Below are 19,117 nucleotides of genomic sequence, written 5' to 3'. Positions count from 1 at the left end.
TCCAGAACGAAATTTTCAAAGCATTGCCTTGATCAACTTGTATTCAACATTGGAATAACTCGAATCCCAATCAATTTGGGAACGAACGACGCAAACTAAGGAGTGCTTACGACAGTAAGCAAGGGGTTGTGGCTTTTCCGGCGCTCTCCTTTTCCGACTACCAATCGGAAAATGGCTTGGAGATAAACAATGAATGTATCAGAGCCAATGCAAATTGTTCGCTAATATATCAATACTCTGGTATAATCGAATTCACAGGGACAGGTGAGCTTGGAAGTCTCTGAGTGACCCCGGATTTATCAATGATGGTTCATGAGCCAATTCAGTACACGACCACTGTCCAATGACTAGAATCAGCCGACAGGAAGAGACTTCTGTTGAATATCCACAGCTGAAGCTACCAGTTCAGAACGTAATATGGCCATCAGAACACATGATATCAAAGAAGGAATCTAAATCCTCGAGCAACGGCCTGGCCCGGAAGTCCATGCTCTTCGTGTTCTTGCTGCCTTGGAGAAGGTGCAATATCCGTACCCTCCTCCTCATCCAATTTCTTGTTCAACCGACCTAGAACAACTCTGAGTATGGTAGCGAAGATAATTGTCAGTGCAGACATGGCGATATTGTATGAAAATGCCATGGTATACTGGGGTGCCGCGGTGTCTGTATCATATATTAGGAAAATGTACAGAATATCTCGTTCACGGAGTGAACATACTAGGGTATAGATAAGGCGTATAGACCTGGCAGACATTGCTCAAGCAATTGATCAGTGCCAGAGCGGCGGCTCGCTTTGTTGCGGGGCGTGGTAAAACTGACTATCGTCACTTCTGGTGTCCTCGAACAGATGGAGGGTTTACTAACCGTTCGAAATATACCCTAGCACAACAACGTAGCTTGAATAGATCCCTCCGATCATGAGGCACATCGCGCTGTTGAGAAGACAAAAATTAGCCCTTGACACGGGAATTCAAGAAACGACTAGATGGCATACACATATCGTGGGGCAAAGGATGTCGTCGTCACTGCGATAATGAAACAAGCGATCGCCAGGATTGGTGGAAGTGCGATGTGTAGATATCGCTCTCCAGTCTTGTCAGCGTGCCATGCGGCAATGAGGACAATAATTGTGCCGATCAAGTATGGCGGAGTAGTTAGGAGTAAGGTTGTCACGCTATCTTTACCGAGGCCTGACATCACACTGAAGATGTAAACGTTTGGTATCCAGAGGGGATGTACAATGAATACTCACATTGGGAAGAATGTCGTCACAGCACCAGACGCAGTGCATCCATAGACCGTCCCGAGAAGAAGCCACACCTTGTAGTCCCTAAGAACATTGTGAGAAAATGACACTCAGCCTTGGTCAATGACAAGGAAAGGCTTACTTGAAAGCAAGCTTTGCCCCGTGAAACATCGACTGCTGCTCGCTGTCCACCCAGTCATCCTCTCCGATATCCTCTGTCTGGCGCCAGGCGGCGAGAGCCTTTTCCTCTTCGGTCAACCAAGATGTTGTGCGCGGGAGATCTGGAATGATGAAGATGGATATCAGAGAAACGAAGACCTGTGTACTCATTAGAAGTGTTCAACCTCAAGATGCCAAGGTATTCCCACTGTGATCGCTCCTTCAATAATAAATAGCCATCGCCAAGCTGAGATTCCACGTGCACCACTCAGACCGTTTGTGATGCCAGCGGCAATAAGCCCCGAGAAGGCACCTGAAATCAATGAACCGGAATAAAGGAGTGCCGTTCTTTTCACGAGCTCCTTGCGTGTATACCACGCAGAAAGTAGATAGAGACACCCAGGCTGTAAATGTAAGCACAAAGAAGCTTCAAAAAGGAAGGGACTCGTACAAAATACGCTGCTTCGACAAAACCGAGGATGAATCGGCATGCAAGTAGGCCTCCGTAGCTCTTAGTGGCTGCAGTACAGGTCGATACAATGCCCCACGCCATCATGCACCCAGGAAGGTATATGGACGGCTTGCCAAATTTGTTGAGAATCATGTTGGATGGTACTTCCCTGGTGTCAGCTCATCAGGAAGCCTCAGTCGGGGTGGAGGACCCACCTTGCATGAGAAGGTATCCTACAAACAGGATGCTCACTGATGTCTTGGTAAAGTCAATTTCCCACACAATGTCGCCAACAGGGTAAATAATCGTACCTGGTACTGCTCGCCCTTCAGATTGAGATCCTCTTCAAGACCGGCAAGTTTTGCTGATGCGATGTTGTTCCGGTCCAGGTAGTTCAAGATGTACATGACCACCATCATGATGAGCAGTCTCGTGTCAATCTTGCGGACAAGCTTCTTTTCCATTTGATCTCTCTCTTCCGGTGATAAGTTGGCCAGACATGCTGGCATCTGAAACGCTAGATGGGTAACATTGTCATCTTTGCTAGGTGTGTACTCAACATGGTCGGAAACGCTCCCTTTTGGGGAAGACATATTGGGGTTGGAGAACTATAAGATCGCAACCTTACAATGACGAAGACTTTGTGAGGATTTGCGTTTCGAGATAAGCATGGCCAAGCTCTTGGCTGAGCACTTCCTTTTTGTATCCCATTTCACTACACTGTACAGGTTGGGATGTTGCGGGGTAAGCCACTTCGCCGATCATCTCTCGGAAAAGCTCACGAGGTGTCGGATATGTCACTTAGATCCGTCACCAAGCAGATAAAGCGGTCACCGAGGGTATAAGAGAAACGCTGGATTTGAAATCTAAAGGAAGCGGAAGAAGCAAAGAAGAGGGGTTTGGACTGCTACGTGACTTCAGCTGCCAATGCCTGGCAGCCTGAGGTTCACTGAGTCAAACGCAAGGAACGCAATGGTTTCTTCCACCCAAGGCAGCATAGCCTCATTTTGTCTGGTGATGAGGATGAAGATAGTTCATCTCAAGAGCTTAGCTTTGCTGACATTCAATTGCCCAAACGCTTAGATGAACCATCATCATCATCATCACCAGGCGAAACGAGGCTCGCCTTATTTTAAAAAATCCCATACTTACAATGATGTTTTGGACGAAAGGATCTTCTCGGTCCTGTCGATTAGAATGTCCGCTATCACTTTCATTCCGGTAGCGTTCGGATGGAGAAGTGGCCCACTTGTCAATGATCCAACCCATGGTTCTTTGCTGCCGAGCGCATGTCCTTGACTCAACTCATGAATCGGAACTCTCTCGCACCAAGGGGACCTGGCTTTCGCCGCAACGACATAGGCATTTTGTAGAATTGATGCAACATTGCGGTGATAGTCAATTCTCTCTTGTGTCAATGGGATATCGCGCTCCGGTTTCGTGTCGGGTCCGAGGACAGCAAGATACTCAACAAGGAAAACGTGAGCACGAGGAGCGCGTTTGTGGATCTCGTCAAGAACTTCACCGAGACGTTCCTCCAATTGACTAGGGGTCAGGGGCGAAGGATCTATCTCCGCGCCGCAGGCTTCTGATATGATGCCGCCGATGTAATTCAAGTCGTTTCCCCCGGCAGTCAAGGTGACAATATTTGTGTAGTCGGGCAATCCAGAGAGCTGCGTTGGGAAGGTGTCGCCAAAGGTCTGCTGCTCCTCGGTCGTTATATTGAGCAATGTTGCGCCAGAGACAGTCCGATCGGTCAAAATAGCGTCTAGGTGGATTGCTAGAAGATTGGGATAATTCCGGCCTGATCTCATTGCGGACTTGGGCTCGATTTGTGGAGGGATGTCAGGACCAGCTGCGAATGAGCTTCCGAGACTCGCGATGAGCAGCATGTTGGCAGCTTCCGCGGGAGAGGCCATAGAGATGAGAGAATTAGAAACAACGAATGGATGTAGATCAGAGAGAAACGCGTGGAAAGCTGTACGGAGTACAAGTGGGATGGAACGAAAGGCGGAGGGTTTCTGCGCAACGCGACATCACCGTGTTTTGACGCTAGCCTAAAACAGAACAGGCCTTGCCTGATACGGACTAACGCGATACTGCGCATTTTGAATAAGTTCATGCCTGGGAAGCTAGTCAACTCTCTGGCATCTACTACTGCGGTATCATCTTCCATTGATCTCCAACCCTGAACCCTTCTGGAAACGGGTCAGTCGAGTCCAGCACAACCTGCTTGAAACTGGTGATCCATGCCCGCCCTGCCACAGTTGGAAGCACCGCTTGATATTCGCCAACTTGTGTTATGCCCCGAATGTGACTGATGAACTCCGTTCCGATAATGCTGCGGTGTTTGAAGATCTCATTCTCCTTGATCTGACCCCGGGCATGCAAAACCGCAAGTCGGGCGCACGTCCCAGTTCCACAAGGACTGCGATCAAATCGCCCGGGCGAGACCACCACGGTATTGACTGCAATTTTGCAGTCGTTCTCTTCTGTCAGAGGCTCTGCGATGACTATGTTGGTAACACCCCTGATCTTGGGGTTCTCTGGGTGGACGGGGGTATATGATGCCTGGACTGCCCGTTTGACACGTTCGCCCATATCGACTAGCTGTGTGCTATGTTGAGAGTCGATTTTCAAACCCAGAGCAGCAGCATCGACTAAAACATACATCATCCCTCCCCAAGCAATGTCCACTGCAATGTCTCCAATGCCAGGTACATTGACTTTATAGTCGAGCTTAAAGACAAATGCAGGTACATTATCAAATGCCACCGACTTGCACTTGCCTCCTTCGCATCTTGCGTTCACGGTGACCAATCCAGCAGCGGTATCCAAGTTCAACACTGTGATTGGCTCCTTCATTGGAACCATACCGGTTTCCAATAATACCGTGGCCGTACAGATGGTGTTGGATCCCGACATTGGTGCATATTCTTCGCTTTCCATGATCAAGAACCCGGCATCGGCTCGTGGGTCACATGGCGGCAGAATCAGGTTGGTGTTCATCGAAGCCCGACCGCGAGGCTCGTTTAGGAGGAGTTGGCGAATCTCGTCCTTTTTGTTCAGAAAATAAAGCAATTTGTCGTACATTGTGTCGCCAGGGACATCCAAGACGCCACCGGTGATCACGTCACCTACTTCGCCCTCCGCGTGGCATCCGACAACCGATAAAGTGCGAGAGAAAGGCATTTCGATGAGGAAGTCAGAGGTCGGGTGATCGTGGCAGGAGAAAAGAGAGGGAAAGAGTCGACAAACCCGCAAAGTCAGATGGAACGACAAGAAGCTCCCTGAGTGTTCAAAATATTCGAAGCCATGACACGCTATATAAAGTCTCGAATTCGAACTTTTGATGCACAGATACTAGCATCTGACCCATTTCTATGGTCGCTGAGGGGGTTCGAACCAAAAAAGCATAATTCCTTTTGAGGTGCTTTTGAATTAGGCTGCTGTTATGGTTAACGCTGGAACCGCTGCAAAGTCTCCAAGGCTGGTCTAGATCTCAAAGATGCAAAGGCGCGGGCAACGACTTTGATTGGGCGACGAGTTCTGATTGATCACCAGGAAGATCCATGCAAGTTGAAACAAACTTGGAAAGGGCTCGGGCCTCCGGGGATCTCCAGGTGAGCGTCAAAACATGGATAAGTCACACTGTTGATTGGTCACAACGTTGCCTTCCCTTTCAGGGCGGGCAATTATGCTTCACCCATTCTCAAGGCTTCGCATTCATTTAGTAGTTTGACCCTGACAAGTTGCCCAAGTGGCAGAGTACCGGTACCCCGATCACGTGTTCGGACCTGCTCTCGAGATACACATCCCCACTCGACAGGACCAGATCATAGAAATATGCGGAGGAAGCTGCTCAGTGGAGCGCAGATACGATCATGTTCTCATTCCAAGAATGGGGGCTAGATCTCGCCAAGGATGTTTACCCTGTCGAAGGCGCAAAAAGAAATGTGACGAAGTCAAACCCGTTTGCGCCGCTTGTCAACGCAACTGTTTGGGGTGTGATTGGCCTGCTTGCTCTTTACAAAAAGACCGAACCAAGAACGAATTGCCGTCCGATCATCGCCAGTTGGAATCTCAATTCTTGGGGGCTAAACGTCTGAATGGTCTGGCCCAGATCTCGTTGCCGTTGCCTTCCATATCTGTACCAAGGCCGAGTTCTTTTGGACCCCACTTCCAGAGGTTGATTCACCATTACACCAAAGATACAGCAAACAGCATCGTGTGCTTGCAGGACGGCGAGAATCCTTTTCTGAACACAGTATTTCCTGCTGCCTTGCATGACGATCTTCTGATGCATGCTATTGTTGCCCTTTCTGGTGTCCATCTCATGCAACGACTACCTCGACCCACTCGGGAGATTCAGATTTCAACGTGGTATAACTACACTCGTGGACTGAAGATGCTAAGAGTTGGACTGTCAGATGGATTTGGGGCCGTTGATGGCCTAGTTCCCGCGTTGCACGCTCTCCTTGTGGTACTCATATTCTATATCCTTGAAGCAAGTCTATCAATGTTTCCACGAAAAACAAGACCAATACTGACTTGCTAGATATAGGCCACTATAGGGAGCAATTCTGAAGCAATGAAAAGCCACTTGGAGGGTGCAAATTACTTGATGGACTACATTCTGCGCACAAACCCTTCCAGCTTGCAATCAAGGATAGGGTCTTGTATTGCAGAGATCTATGTCTACCATGCGAGCCTTGCTTCATTGACCGTGCATGAGTCGAATCTAGCAATACTGCAGACGAATGTGCAGGCTGCCACAGCCGTACCTCAACATGGTAGAATTGGCATGCTCAGTGGGTGTGCCCCAGACCTTTTTGCTCTGATACCCAAAGTCTCCAGCTTGCTCCGTGTGGTTACTAAAACCAAGGATCTTCGTGCAAACAACCGTGATATCATTCAAGACTACCGGGACCTGAGATCAATAATCGCAGATTGGAAATCTGCATGCGACGACTCAAGTGCTGTTCGCTGTGCTGAGGTCTACCGGAGGACCCTTTTAATTCTTTTAGATATGGGGTTTCAACCAGAAAATTGCGAAAACAGCGCGAGACAGGCGTTCGATAATATAAAGCTGTTACTTTCCAGCATGCCACCAAGCAACCCTTATGCGACGACAAGTACGTGGCCCCTTTTTATACTCGGGATGATATCAGGGAAAAAGGCCGAAGTGGACATAATTCGTGACTACATGCAGTCTTCGGTTAGTGTGTTTGGAATTGGTCTCATGGCGACAACTCTTGCGTATCTAGAAAGAGTCTGGAAAGAAGAGAATCGCCCTAACATACTGCATAGACTTTCATCGGATGAAGCTTGCATGCCCCTGATATGCTGAACTGCCCTCAGTCATTCCATTATTGCTGTGATCTAGATGAGCGATATAATTTCATCCTTGAGATTGAATCGTATCAGGAACATGGTAACAAGAGGGGCGTTGTCAGTCTTTATTGGGAAACACCATGCGACGAATGTCTGGCCAAAAAGTCCAGATCAGAGTAGTGAGAATGGTAGTTGGTATAGCAAACACCCAGTATATCCAAAATTGGTTTGACATAGTCCAACCGGAATCACCCCCAAAATCAAAAAATGACATGCTGAATATAGCGCAGATAAACGTGGGAGGGAGAAAGGTGAGAGTCACAAAGGCGATGGTTTTCATGGTTGCGCTATCCAGCTGCGTAGCTCGGCCAATCTCGAGAGTGACACTTGCATCATGTTGGGCCACAGTATTGAAAGCAAGTTGCACTTCATTTTGAAGTCTTTTTTCATTCGAGATAGACCGGAACCGTAAGTTGGTGACGAAGGACAGAAAAGATCGCAGGCGAAGATGTATGTCTTCAGAGCAGGGAAGATCCCCGATTTGCGTACTCATATAATTTTCATGATGCATCAAAATGTCTTCTAAATTCTGGATTGTAACATCAAGTGTTTCATTGACGTGTATTGCGTGTCGGGAGATGTCGTGGAGGCGTCTGTAGTCCGGCTGCGGTCTTCCATCCGGTTTCCCCTCTGTTTCTAGTCCTCGAACGTGGTCTCTGATACCCCAAACACATGGCTCTTGGGCGCGAGCAACTTGCTCAACCAGAGCTGGGTAAACCCAAAATGGATCCTCGAGCCAATTTGGGTCTCGAGCCATGACTGCTTTCAGAAACCGATCTCTCCAAGGTTGGTCTAGGTCAAATGCCAGAACCACAGTTTGATTAGTTGAGGGGATCCATCGAGAGAATATGTTCATGTGATACCATTTGAAGCGGGCTTCATGGTCTACCTGTTTGATGGCGAATTTGCACCAGGTGTCTTGAGAGATCAGCATCAGGCCAGGATACGAGATGAAGAAAACTCACTGATTCCGGTAACATTTCCTGATTCTCGTGTTTTCTCGTACCCGAAACAACCATTTGTATTCTGATAGAAAAATGACCACCAAAAATGGGGCATACAGAATAGCTCAGCGAAGGAGTTTCGGCATTGCGAGCATTTTTCGATATGGTTAGAGTGTCCAACACTTTTTGAATTAGACTTCTCTTCTATCATAAACATTCAGAATAACTCACATGATACAAGTCTGGGACCAGGCAGGAATGATTTGAGAGATGCCCTTGGATCTTTGAAAGTGGAAGTCCACCCATCGAGCTTGTTGCCAGTCACCAGGTTGACCGGGGCTCTCTTTGGATTGCAGAACGAAAAGCTCTGCGCATCGACGCTTCTGTTCCTGCATTTTCTTTGAGTTCAGAGAGGGAGTGTGGCTACAAAGAAACAGTAAGGGCCAGTCTGACATTTGAAGTGGGGGGATCTTTGAGGGGGACCGTGCCCTGCAGGGCTGCAGTGAAATTAATTGTCCAACGCTGATTTCAATGGAATTATAAACTGCGAGTCTACTGAACGTCCGATACATTGTACTCTTCATCCACAGTCGGTGGCCCGGCATATTTCTCATATCCCCAAACCCAATACCACGCGGACGCGATCAAAATGAATGCTACAAAAACCACCGGCGCATAATTGACGGTCTCTGCTGACACCGGGATAGAAGTAGGCATGCAAAATAGGGGAATTACTAGAAGACTCCAGACTGAAGAGCGTATTTGGTTAGCAGTTGCCAAAAATGGAATGGAGGTACTCAGGCTTACCTAGAGAGATGATGTTGCAAACCAAGCCAAACGTGCCGCAGTAGAATTGACCATTTTGGACCTGTCGTCGGCCCCCAACAAGGGATACCACGATCGGACAGGCGTAGCTCAGAGTCAAAGTGATGACCCCAACTCCAGTGAAGGCGTTGAATGCTGTGGTAGATCCAAAATAGATAAAACCCAGAATGATCTCAACAACCATTCCAAGCATCATGGCATTGAAAGGTACTCCATCGTTGTTCACGCGCTTCCACCACTTGGACCCGGGTATACCACCGTCTCGTGCAAATGCCCACGTGCTTCGGGACACAGCTGTGGTGCAGCCGATGACACAGAGAAGGGAAAGTACTATCAACGGGAGGAGCAGCATGAATGAGCCGACGGGACTCCCGATGGCAGACTTGATTATGGTCGGCACCGGTTGCCCTGACTGGAGAGCATTCAGGATCTTCGTATCGGGAAGTATGAACACCAGTGGAATAAGAAAGAGAAACCCGGCGAGGGTGTTGAGCACGACGGTTCCGACCATTGCTTTTGGAACCTGGGTAGACGGCTTCTGAACTTCTTCGCACATACTTAGATCAGTCAGCTTTGGCAATCTCCCGAGTGGCACAGGGAGATTCAGGGAAATCCAACATACCAAATCACCATCCCGGTGGATGATGTGCTATAGGCAGCCTGCAAGAGTCCAACGCAGAAAGACCACCCAGCAGGCCAACCAGACTGGGGCTCGAAACTGGTAAACACATATGCGGCATCATGTCTCCCTTCTTTTGAAATCGCAAGAACACAGATTATTATGGCGAGAATACCAATAAACGTCCAAAAAATCGCAAATGTCTAGTCAAAGTGTTAGCAGTGGACTGTCACAAGCAGGAGGATGAGACAAACATCAAGATACGGGAGCCATTTGTTTCCATAGGCGCAGATAGCATTAGCTAGCAGAGTGACTGCCAGAAATATGAGAAAGACTTGGTAAGTCTCTGCTTCGAAGATTCCAACTCCCGGAGAAGACTCGAAAACGTTGATACATGAGATGAGAAACAAAGTACTGCCAAGGTTCACTGCAAGGGTGATAGTTATGTTACCGACAACATACGACCAACCACAGATCCAAGAAGCAATTCTCCTGTAGGACGGTGGAGACAGCATGAATGTTTGGTAGTAGACTCCTCCAGCAGTTGGATATACCGAGGTGATCTCACCCAGAGAAACGGCAACGCAAAGAATAATCAGAGAAACGGCAAGCCAACCCCAGATGATGTTTACCGGACCTCCGCCGACAAGAGGATATGTGAAGGTTGTGGCCAGTCCATACGGGATTGCGGCAAGGACGAAGGACATGAACGCAACTTGGAGAGTGGAACGGTTTCGGACCAGCTCGGGCTCATACCCAAGTGCTTCGAGTATTCCATTGGCGGAAGTCTGCTTGCCTTCTTCAATGTTGGGGTAGTCCTCAATATCTATGGGTCCGAAGGATTTGTCTTTTGGGGCGCGTTGTTGATCGGTGTCAACCTCATTCGTCATGATGGGCAGACTGATGGGCAGGCTTTACAAGTCGCAGTGGGTCGTCAGGAATTCGATGGGAATGTTGGTTGCAAGGGACACTGGAAGAGTAGAGAAGATTCAGATAGAAGGAAAAGGCTTCGAAATCCTATGTTTGATTTAGTAAATGTGTATGCCAACCTTCGTGATAGAGTCAACACGCGTGGAGAACATCGGAGCCCAAGAAGACACAAGAGGCCACATTTGCTCCCTTTTATGGTTGGAAGCTTGGTGCAGAGGCAATCTCCAAGGCAGTCGGCTTATCCTCGTGCAACAGTCCAAAACAATTGGCCAGCCTAAAGCCAAACTCATCCTGGCCTTCCGTATCTCCTCAGGGGCCTTCTTTGATGAGGTAAAAGACGCGGGCTGATCTTTCACGAAACAGTAACCCTCGCCATCTGGTAATCTCTGGTTCCGTACTCGAAACCATAATCAAGTCTCGATGATAGGCTGGTGCGGTGTATCAGGGGGCAGTCGGCTCCACATTGTCAAGTGACGAGAGAATATTTAGAATGAAACACGCCCAAGAGGACGCGGAAGTATACCGAGATAAGGCGAGAAGAGATCTGGAGATTCGGAGAGCAAATGACGTTGATTTCGAGGTATGCTCAGTGTCACACAATTGAGATAAGAAAAGAAATAGCTCAACAGCTCAACAGGTTTGGGTCTCCGCATTTGAAGCTCGAACTTTCCAATATTTACATACACTAATCCCAATGCCGTTAGGTCAAATTAATGTACATGCACGGCGGCTACGCTAAGCCGTTTTGGAACTACTTAAGTGGAGCCCGGGCGCTCCGGAGCCTTCGCTCACCATGTGAGGAGGTCTTGGAGTTGGGGAATCTTGGAGTAATATGGATGCGCGCAGGTTAGACCCCGGCCACTCTTTCGTTTGATTCTCTCATCAGCTCAAGGCTCATCTCCGCAACATAACGACATGGAGAACTGGAAACCGGAGAATAGCCTCAACACGGTTACCATCGGCTTGCCACAAGAGTGAAATGGGGTCAAGACACGAGTTCAGCAGTGAGCCACCTCTCAGCAACCAACAAGAAATAAGGTTATATGTCTGCCCACACATTGGAGATAATCTTGGAACACGTTATTCACCTCACGTGAGCATGTATTTCAGCATATTCCGTACACCCATTCCCTTTCCTTTCCATCTTCTCCGGTTCTGATAATCAGCAGACTCCCTCTTGTTTTCATTGCATCGAATCTGCGATAAGTACCACCTCGCGAGTTTTCATCTTCAACTATCTTGTCATCTGAAAAAAAAAAAAAAAAACGTTTCATTCTTAACAACACGGCATCGAAAGGGAATCGGCCAGTCTTTTATAGTCTACAAAATATACGCATTGCCGACACCGATGTACGGAGTAGCACATCGACTACTCTTGGTTTTTGGAAAAGCTGAGTAGTCTTCACGAGGCCAAAATAGGAATAAAAACCCGCCAGCGTGTTGTCGATCCGTTTTAGGATTAGTGTAAGGAATGGGATGTGCGGGGTCGAAGCAACCGGAATCTGTCATCCCCAAACACCTCCAATATTATTCATTCAGCCAATTGGGATCCAGCAAATATTGGCTTATCGGCAGGTGATCGGGTGTCGGTCCATGTCCCGGGCATCGAACCGAAACTTGCTCTAGCTTTGGCATCGGCTCCGTTGCCCGTCGGATGGCGATGCCCCTCCTTGTGTTTCACCTCTCACATATATCTCAACTTATCCGATAGGATGGAAAGTGCAACGGAACTGCCTGTACCGCCAAAGAAGAGGCAAAATCCTAATCGGTGTAGACCAAAATCCAGAGGGGGCTGCCAAAAGTGCAAGCAGCGGCGAGTAAGTTGAGGTGAAAAATGCACAGTGTCTTTCTTCGTTTGCGAGGATCTGTCTTGATGAAATTTCACTAACCCCTTCATAGCGCAGGTGTGACGAGACAAAACCAAGCTGCCTAGAATGCTCTAGGCGTGGCTATGAGTGCCCTGGGTACCAGAAGCAGAGTTTACAATGGCGACACGTTTTCAAAGAGGACGAAGGGGCCCAGAATTCCCAGAATCAAGTGCAGTCGACTCTTGACACATCCAGCCCTCAACCAACAACAATAAACACCAGTCAGACGCTGGAATATAGCAGCCCTCAAACCGAGCTCCCAGACGACTGGAAAACCTCTTCTCCAAATATCTTCGACCAAATACCGGACCTCTCCGAGCCCATAGATGCTTGGTTTAATGTCGAGTCAGAGCCAGACAGTGTAGCATTGTCAAAACCCGGGGGTGAGGCAGATGGATTGTCAATCTTGCGCCAGCGACTGGCCTCTACGTCGGTCCCCTCTTTTCTCATTCAACTACCGGTGATGCTGGTGCAGTACTGGTTTCACACAGTTTGCAATCAGTGGTCATCTTTTGACTGTCCCCTCAACCCATTCCGGATCATCGTCAGTCGGCTGTGGAGCAATAATGCAGCCATCTACTTTGCAATCCAAAGCATGTCCGCTGCCTCACTGGCAAATGACTTTCCAAATATGCGTGCCATCGGAATACAGACTCAGCAACAAGCAATATCATGTCTAAACAATGTCGCGCAAAAGGGATCCGCACAAACCAAGGATGACGAGTACTTTCTGGCCCTTCTTCTGGTTGGATCCACCACCGGGTGGCACGACCCGTCTGACCTAGGACTCAAGTATCTGAAAGCAGCTCAGGATCATCTTTCAAGACAAGAACGGCGATGTAGCAATTCGAATCCTGCTCTGGCCAAGGAGCATCCGCTTTTCAAGCAGTGTCTGCTTTATTGGAACCTACTAGCTGCTTTTGTTGCAGAGGAGTCGCCGATAGTGGAACTGGAAAGCCATACGGAGATAAGCGAGCCGGATCTCTCGATCTATCTTGTGGACGGACAGGCCCTGCCCCATCCCTGGACCGGATCTTTGAGATATGCGCTCAGTCTCTTCTACAGAACAGCTAGAGTCATCCGGGCAGCGAAGACTTTACATCGTAGAAGGGAAGACACGCTGCATCCCAATCTTATCGATCTAAGTTCCATCGCAGAAGAGCTTGATCTGAGACAAACGGCGGATACCATCGAAGAAAAAATTCTTTTCACGGGGTTCTCGTTTTACTGCGGACCTGTCGATATCGGCGATACCAACACGCCGCCATCACATTTCCTTACACTGGCCGAAGCATATCGATGTGCGGCCATATTGCAAATATACCATGTTTTCCCGGATATTCTGCAAGAGAGATTACACAAAAACGAGACCGCCGACGATGAAAACCCTATTCCGGCTCTCTTTTTGTTACTATTCCCAGCACCTACCGGGTGGTCATCTCCTTCGGCGGAGGACCTGCGACACACATTGGCATTGCATATCGTATCTCTTCTGGACCAACTTCCCTTAACGTCTGGAACAAAAGTCATGCAGCCCGTTATATTGGCTAGCATTTCAAGTGACCTTGTGTTCTCTTCTGGGTCGGTTCTGGGCGCTTCAGTCAATGCTATTCCCAGTTTGAATACACTGGATGTCGAAATTGCCCAGGCCCGACGCAAAGTCAAGATGAGATTGACCGAGCTTCTGTTGATATTACCGAAACTTCCGATGCAACGCATCATTAATGTTGTGCACGAGACATGGGATCGTGCAGACTCTGGATTGGAAGAGTTTTGGCTAGATGTCATGCTGGATTTGAATTTGGAGACTATCATGGGTTAGGCGTAGTTCTCAAGCGTATTCGATCATCTGTTGCATTTGCGTTGGCTTGCATCGCGGCATTCATGTTATATTATTATCATTTGATATTTGGCGTATTCAATATGAATTAGTTTCTTTTCAAGGATTTGTTTTTGCGACGACCTTTAGGACTTTCGAGTACGGATCCAAGTAAAGGATATCTCAAGGTTTAAATACTTCTCCGTGGTTTGGAACGGGGTTTGCATTCTTCGTATCGCGTGTCGAGCAAGCGGGATACTTTCCTAATTTGGGAACAAAATGCACCTAGCGATGTTAAGAAAACCTTAGAACACCAGAAAAAGTACAATTAAGCGGCGGTATGCGTAGGTCGAATGATAACTCATTGAGAAGCCTGGTATCTTTCAAACTCAAGCGAGGTATTTGATTTTCCGAAAATTGACTCAACTCCAAACCGCACGAAAATTAAGCTTCAGCTAAGTCCTCGCAATCTGGCAAGTTTGAGTACCCAGACCATGGCTAATGCTGACCCTCAGCTGATCTCCAGGCTGAAGGAACCGCGGAGGATCCTGTGAGATCCCGATGCCGCAAGGGGTACCCGTGATGATCACCGTGCCAGGAAGCAGTGTATGACCCTGTCAAAATGAGTCAGCTTGCCTCAATAGTTGGGATAGGCTTGGATTTGTACTTGAGAAAGGTATGACACAATTTCGGGTATTTTGAATATCATGTCATCAGCAGATCCGTTCTGCATAATCTTCCCATTTAGGGAGGTCTTCAAATTCAAGACTGTGGCATCTGGGACCAGTTCAGACGACACAATACATGGTCCTAGCGGACAGAATCCGTCCTAGCAAATGTCAATTAGCCGCATTTGCGAAAACAGGAGTATTGAATTACCATTCCCTTGGCGTAAGACCACTGTGATGTCTTGTCTTGATGTTTTCGCGCCGTAACGTCGTTGGCTACTGAGTAGCCTAGAACATATCCTCCTGCTTCAGAGGCTGAAACGTTCTTGCATAAATTGCCAATGACCACTGCGAGTTCCACTTCATAATCCGCTTCGTCGTAATCCACATTTGATGGAAGAATGATTGGTTCAGACGCAGAAGCAATGCATGTACTCGGTTTCAAAAAAACACTTCTCAATATCAGCATCACTCTCAACATTGATAAGGATTGCACTAACGTTGGAGTGCTTGGAATTGCCAACTTCATCTCAGCTGCATGTTCTTTGTAGTTCAGGCCAACGCATCGAACGGTTCCGGCTTCAATCTGTGATACAGGAGACAGGAGGGCTTCAATGATCTGTATCTCTCCCGTAAAAGGAGCATCGTAGTTCAATGGCGAACTGCCAGCAACAACTTTGACGAGGACATCAATGCCATTCTCGATGGCCTGACCCACTTCACTGTCGTTAGCTCGTTCAAGTCTAGCCGGGCTTCAACATACCATCAATGTCCGGGTTCAAAGGCTCTCCACCATATATATTTCCATCTCTACCCCGGAAACGAACCCATCGCTTCCATATCTAGAAAATCTTAGTATGGCTTGATTGGACTCGAAAGGGGAACTCACTGGGTGCTTCACTGTGAGGGAGTGCGCTGAGTTTCCATTCGAGATTGCCATTTTGGATGATAGAGAAAAAGAGACAAATCAAAATACAACGACTAAAAGACATCTCTTATCAATGCGAGGTTGTCAGCCCATGACCGAGAATCGTGTCGGGAAATTCATCGGGAAATTGCCGTCTGCAAGGCGTTTGAGTTTGAATTTACCGATGCCAAGATGATAAAACGCGGGGAACATGAGCTTGTCGGGCCGGACTTGCCGGTGATAAAATGCCTAGGAAAATTCAGGCTGATAGAAGACTGTGAGAGTGTAATGGAAGTTTCGCGGAGAGAAAAAAAACACCACAAATCAGTCTCCCTTACGGAGTGTATCGCCGACTGGATTAAGCTTAAATTTTGAGTGGTGGGCGAGCTAAACGTGCGCAAAGCCCCGGGAGCTGACATCTTGGGGTGCGCTTATCTTTCGCCGCGACGCCCCATTGGTCACACCCGCCACTGATACAGTCGGAGATATCTCTACCCCCCTTACCCCAACACCATGAATATCCCGAAGGATTTCCCGACTGATAACCCTCGTCCATATCTCATTGACGTATAAAGGGAAGTCATGCATGCTGCTTGCAAAGATCTGCCATTCCGAACCCAACATGCAGAAGGAAATGGATATCAAACTTCAAGCTGACGCGTGCTCCGACCACGATGTGCAGATGGGCAACTTCTCCATTGACCCTGCACGGGAGAAGAAGCTTTTGTGGAAACTTGATCTGTGCATCTGTCCACTGGTGATGCTCATTTTCCTGGTGGCATATCTAGATCGAAGTAACCTGGGGTAAGTTGAGCATCCCAACTCGAATGTCAAAGGATCGTTTGCTGACCTTTACCAGAAATGCAGCTGTTGCAGGAATGCCGGTATGAAAAACTTCCAGTGTCATTGATCCTTTGAGGACCTCGAACTTACTTGGCTTTATAGGAGGACCTTGGCTTGGTTGGAAACGAACTAGGAAGTGAGTTTGCATTTCACAAAGTATTGCCCAGGTGTTTTCGTTGCTGACCGCAGCTCAGACGCGGTTTCTTTGTTCTATGCGACATATGTTTTCTTCGAGATTCCATTCTCAATGCTCCTCAAGAAGTTACGACCAAACCGATTGATCTCGGCGTTGATCATTGGCTTCAGTGTCTCCATCATAGGTGCCGGCTTTATTAAAAATGTTGCTGGGCTCTACGTCACTCGGCTTCTTTTGGGTGTCTTTGAGAGTGGTCTCTTTCCGTGAGTCCACTTCTAACATCGAAACAGTGTGAAGATTACTAATGAATATCAGATGCTTGACTGTTCTTCTGACCACTTTCTACAAACGTGAAGAGCAAGCACAAAGGATATCCTATCTTTTTGTCTCTGCTGCCCTCAGTGGAGGATTTGGTGGGCTGTAAGTCTCGATAGTCCGAAATGAGAAGGGGGTATCAAAGGAGAATGACAACAGCTAACCTCGAGACTAGTCTAGCTTTTGGACTGATTCGCCTAGATGGCGCGAGCGGTCTAGAAGGCTGGAGATGGCTCTTCATCGTGGAGGGCCTGATGACTGCCGTTGTCGGAATCGCCACTTTTTTCTTGCTCCCGAATGACTTTGAAACAGCCTACTTCCTGAATGAAGAAGAGAGAGTGCTCATGCGCCTACGACTCCAGCAATCTGCACACCAGGTTGAGACTGAAGAGTTTGATATCAAGGAAGTGTGGAAAACACTGAGAGATCCCAAGACATGGCTCACCTCTTTCAATCAAATCTGTGTCAACATCTGCTCCTTTGGGTTCAGCACTTTCCTGCCAACCATCATTAGAGGATTTGGCTATGATTCAGTGAAAACCCAGCTACTCACTGTCCCCGTTTATATATGGGCATCCGCATTCTACCTAGTGATCGCCAATCTCTCCGATCGGGTACGCATGCGAGCTGTCTTTATAACCCCACTATGCCTGGTTAGCGCTGTGGGCTACGCTATGCTTCTAGGGGTGGATGTTCATGCACGGGGCCCATTATACTTCGCGACATACGTCTGTGTTACAGGGTACGGATTGCCGATCCTTGAGATTCCCACGAGAGGATTCACGTCGCAACATGAAGTCGCTAATAAATTCTCGCAGAATATATGCCACAGTTGGACTCGGCGTAAGCTGGAACGCGAACAGCCATTCCGGTTATTACAAGCGCGCCATGGCGGTGGGCGTCCAGCAATCAATCGGAAATTGTGCAGGATTGATAGTAAGTTGACTTGGAGAATATTTACTTCATATATGGCTATTGAATAGAAGCTAACTCAGTTACAAGGCAGGCCAAATTTACAAATCGGAGGTCAATGGACGCTACCTGGTTGGACATTCGGTTTCCCTGGCGGCAATCTGCCTGGCATTCCTTGGAAATGCAAGTATGTGGGTTTTGTTACGATACCACAACACAAAGCGAGCCCAGCTGTCGCCCGAGGAAAGAGATCGCATCGTCAACTCCGCTTCGTATGAAAAGCAGGGCGGGGATTTCCATCCGGATTTTCGCTATATTCTGTAGTTCGGTCGGCGATCCGGCTCAATCCCATTCTAGTAAAATATCAACAATCACTACCTCTCTGTGCCTGTCCACACCTTAAAACTCGGGAACCTCCACGGTAATTGAACTCGGCAGCCGATCTGAATTTTCTTCGTGGATATCATAAAAGGCGTCCGGAGCCCAAGCTTACCTTTTAGTTCGACGCCACGATACGCCACGGATCATACGGACCCACCCGATCGAGCGCAAAGGAAATGAGTTCCACCTTTAGGAAGTCTCATCTCCAATCACCATTTTGATCGACAACATGACAAAAGGAGACTGCAATGCATAATAAATGGGGTTTTAGGGCTTCCGACGAGACAGGATCAGCAGGGGCAAAAACCACGCGCTCGACCTTGGGTACCTTTTTCCTTCCAGGGTGTTAAACACATCACCTACCCAATGAAGGCTAACCTGAAACTGGGATCATGTCGATCTCAAAATCTTACATCTGCCCTGGGCATTTTGATTGGAAGCTCTGGTACTGGCGATCGCCCACTGGACATCGTACTAGACAAATAACCTTGGAAATTACAAGCGATCGTTCCGATTGCAGGGTACGGAGTAGACAATAATTCGTCATCAACTTTGGAACCCTATTGGCGATGAGGACACCGCAAGACATATGGCCCACCGATTGACCAGGCCCGATTGTTCCATGTCTGAGAATCCGTAGTCCTGCTTCATGTCATCCTGTCTGTCAGATCCACCGTGCGAGCGTGGAGCGACAGCGGAG

The 19,117-nt window shown here is 48.1% G+C and overlaps 7 protein-coding genes across 7 annotated transcripts; 2 read left to right on the top strand and 5 right to left on the bottom strand.

Moving 5' to 3' along the window:
- Window positions 1-439: 439 nt before the first annotated feature.
- Window positions 440-2,449, bottom strand: N7506_005961 (MFS general substrate transporter; the record flags this gene model as incomplete). The annotated part of the gene is made up of 10 exons (XM_056955254.1): window positions 440-663; window positions 719-814; window positions 865-932; window positions 995-1,201; window positions 1,253-1,330; window positions 1,389-1,564; window positions 1,615-1,809; window positions 1,857-2,020; window positions 2,072-2,114; window positions 2,168-2,449. 10 exons carry the CDS (start codon window positions 2,447-2,449, stop codon window positions 440-442), a joined length of 1,533 nt encoding a protein of 510 aa, XP_056809588.1.
- Window positions 2,450-3,004: 555 nt separating this feature from the next.
- Window positions 3,005-3,775, bottom strand: N7506_005960 (SGNH/GDSL hydrolase family protein; the record flags this gene model as incomplete). The annotated part of the gene is made up of 1 exon (XM_056955253.1): window positions 3,005-3,775. One exon carries the CDS (start codon window positions 3,773-3,775, stop codon window positions 3,005-3,007), a length of 771 nt encoding a protein of 256 aa, XP_056809587.1.
- A 235-nt stretch (window positions 3,776-4,010) lies between these two features.
- N7506_005959 (proline racemase family protein) lies at window positions 4,011-5,048 on the bottom strand (the record flags this gene model as incomplete). Its single annotated transcript, XM_056955252.1, has 1 exon — window positions 4,011-5,048. One exon carries the CDS (start codon window positions 5,046-5,048, stop codon window positions 4,011-4,013), a length of 1,038 nt encoding a protein of 345 aa, XP_056809586.1.
- A 2,260-nt stretch (window positions 5,049-7,308) lies between these two features.
- Window positions 7,309-10,528, bottom strand: N7506_005958 (uncharacterized protein; the record flags this gene model as incomplete). Its single annotated transcript, XM_056955251.1, has 7 exons — window positions 7,309-8,168; window positions 8,216-8,376; window positions 8,426-8,617; window positions 8,751-8,943; window positions 9,002-9,576; window positions 9,642-9,841; window positions 9,893-10,528. 7 exons carry the CDS (start codon window positions 10,526-10,528, stop codon window positions 7,309-7,311), a joined length of 2,817 nt encoding a protein of 938 aa, XP_056809585.1.
- Window positions 10,529-12,280: 1,752 nt separating this feature from the next.
- Window positions 12,281-14,258, top strand: N7506_005957 (Zn(II)2Cys6 transcription factor; the record flags this gene model as incomplete). Its single annotated transcript, XM_056955250.1, has 2 exons — window positions 12,281-12,385; window positions 12,468-14,258. The coding sequence occupies 2 exons, from the start codon at window positions 12,281-12,283 to the stop codon at window positions 14,256-14,258; spliced, it is 1,896 nt and encodes a 631-aa protein (XP_056809584.1).
- A 452-nt stretch (window positions 14,259-14,710) lies between these two features.
- N7506_005956 (fumarylacetoacetate hydrolase family protein) lies at window positions 14,711-15,863 on the bottom strand (the record flags this gene model as incomplete). The annotated part of the gene is made up of 5 exons (XM_056955249.1): window positions 14,711-14,869; window positions 14,923-15,084; window positions 15,135-15,640; window positions 15,687-15,765; window positions 15,813-15,863. The coding sequence occupies 5 exons, from the start codon at window positions 15,861-15,863 to the stop codon at window positions 14,711-14,713; spliced, it is 957 nt and encodes a 318-aa protein (XP_056809583.1).
- Window positions 15,864-16,452: 589 nt separating this feature from the next.
- On the top strand, window positions 16,453-18,360 carry N7506_005955 (uncharacterized protein; the record flags this gene model as incomplete). Its single annotated transcript, XM_056955248.1, has 8 exons — window positions 16,453-16,634; window positions 16,690-16,714; window positions 16,776-16,809; window positions 16,868-17,072; window positions 17,125-17,229; window positions 17,300-17,866; window positions 17,943-18,060; window positions 18,127-18,360. The coding sequence occupies 8 exons, from the start codon at window positions 16,453-16,455 to the stop codon at window positions 18,358-18,360; spliced, it is 1,470 nt and encodes a 489-aa protein (XP_056809582.1).
- Window positions 18,361-19,117: the final 757 nt, after the last annotated feature.

The sequence above is a fragment of the Penicillium brevicompactum genome (assembly GCF_028827555.1).
Source record: "Penicillium brevicompactum strain IBT 35665 chromosome Unknown utg000005l_segment0_segment0, whole genome shotgun sequence".
NCBI classification, from domain to species: Eukaryota; Fungi; Ascomycota; class Eurotiomycetes; order Eurotiales; family Aspergillaceae; genus Penicillium; species Penicillium brevicompactum.
The sequence above is the reverse complement of the archived record's forward strand: the minus strand, read 5'-3'. Positions and strand labels throughout refer to the sequence as shown.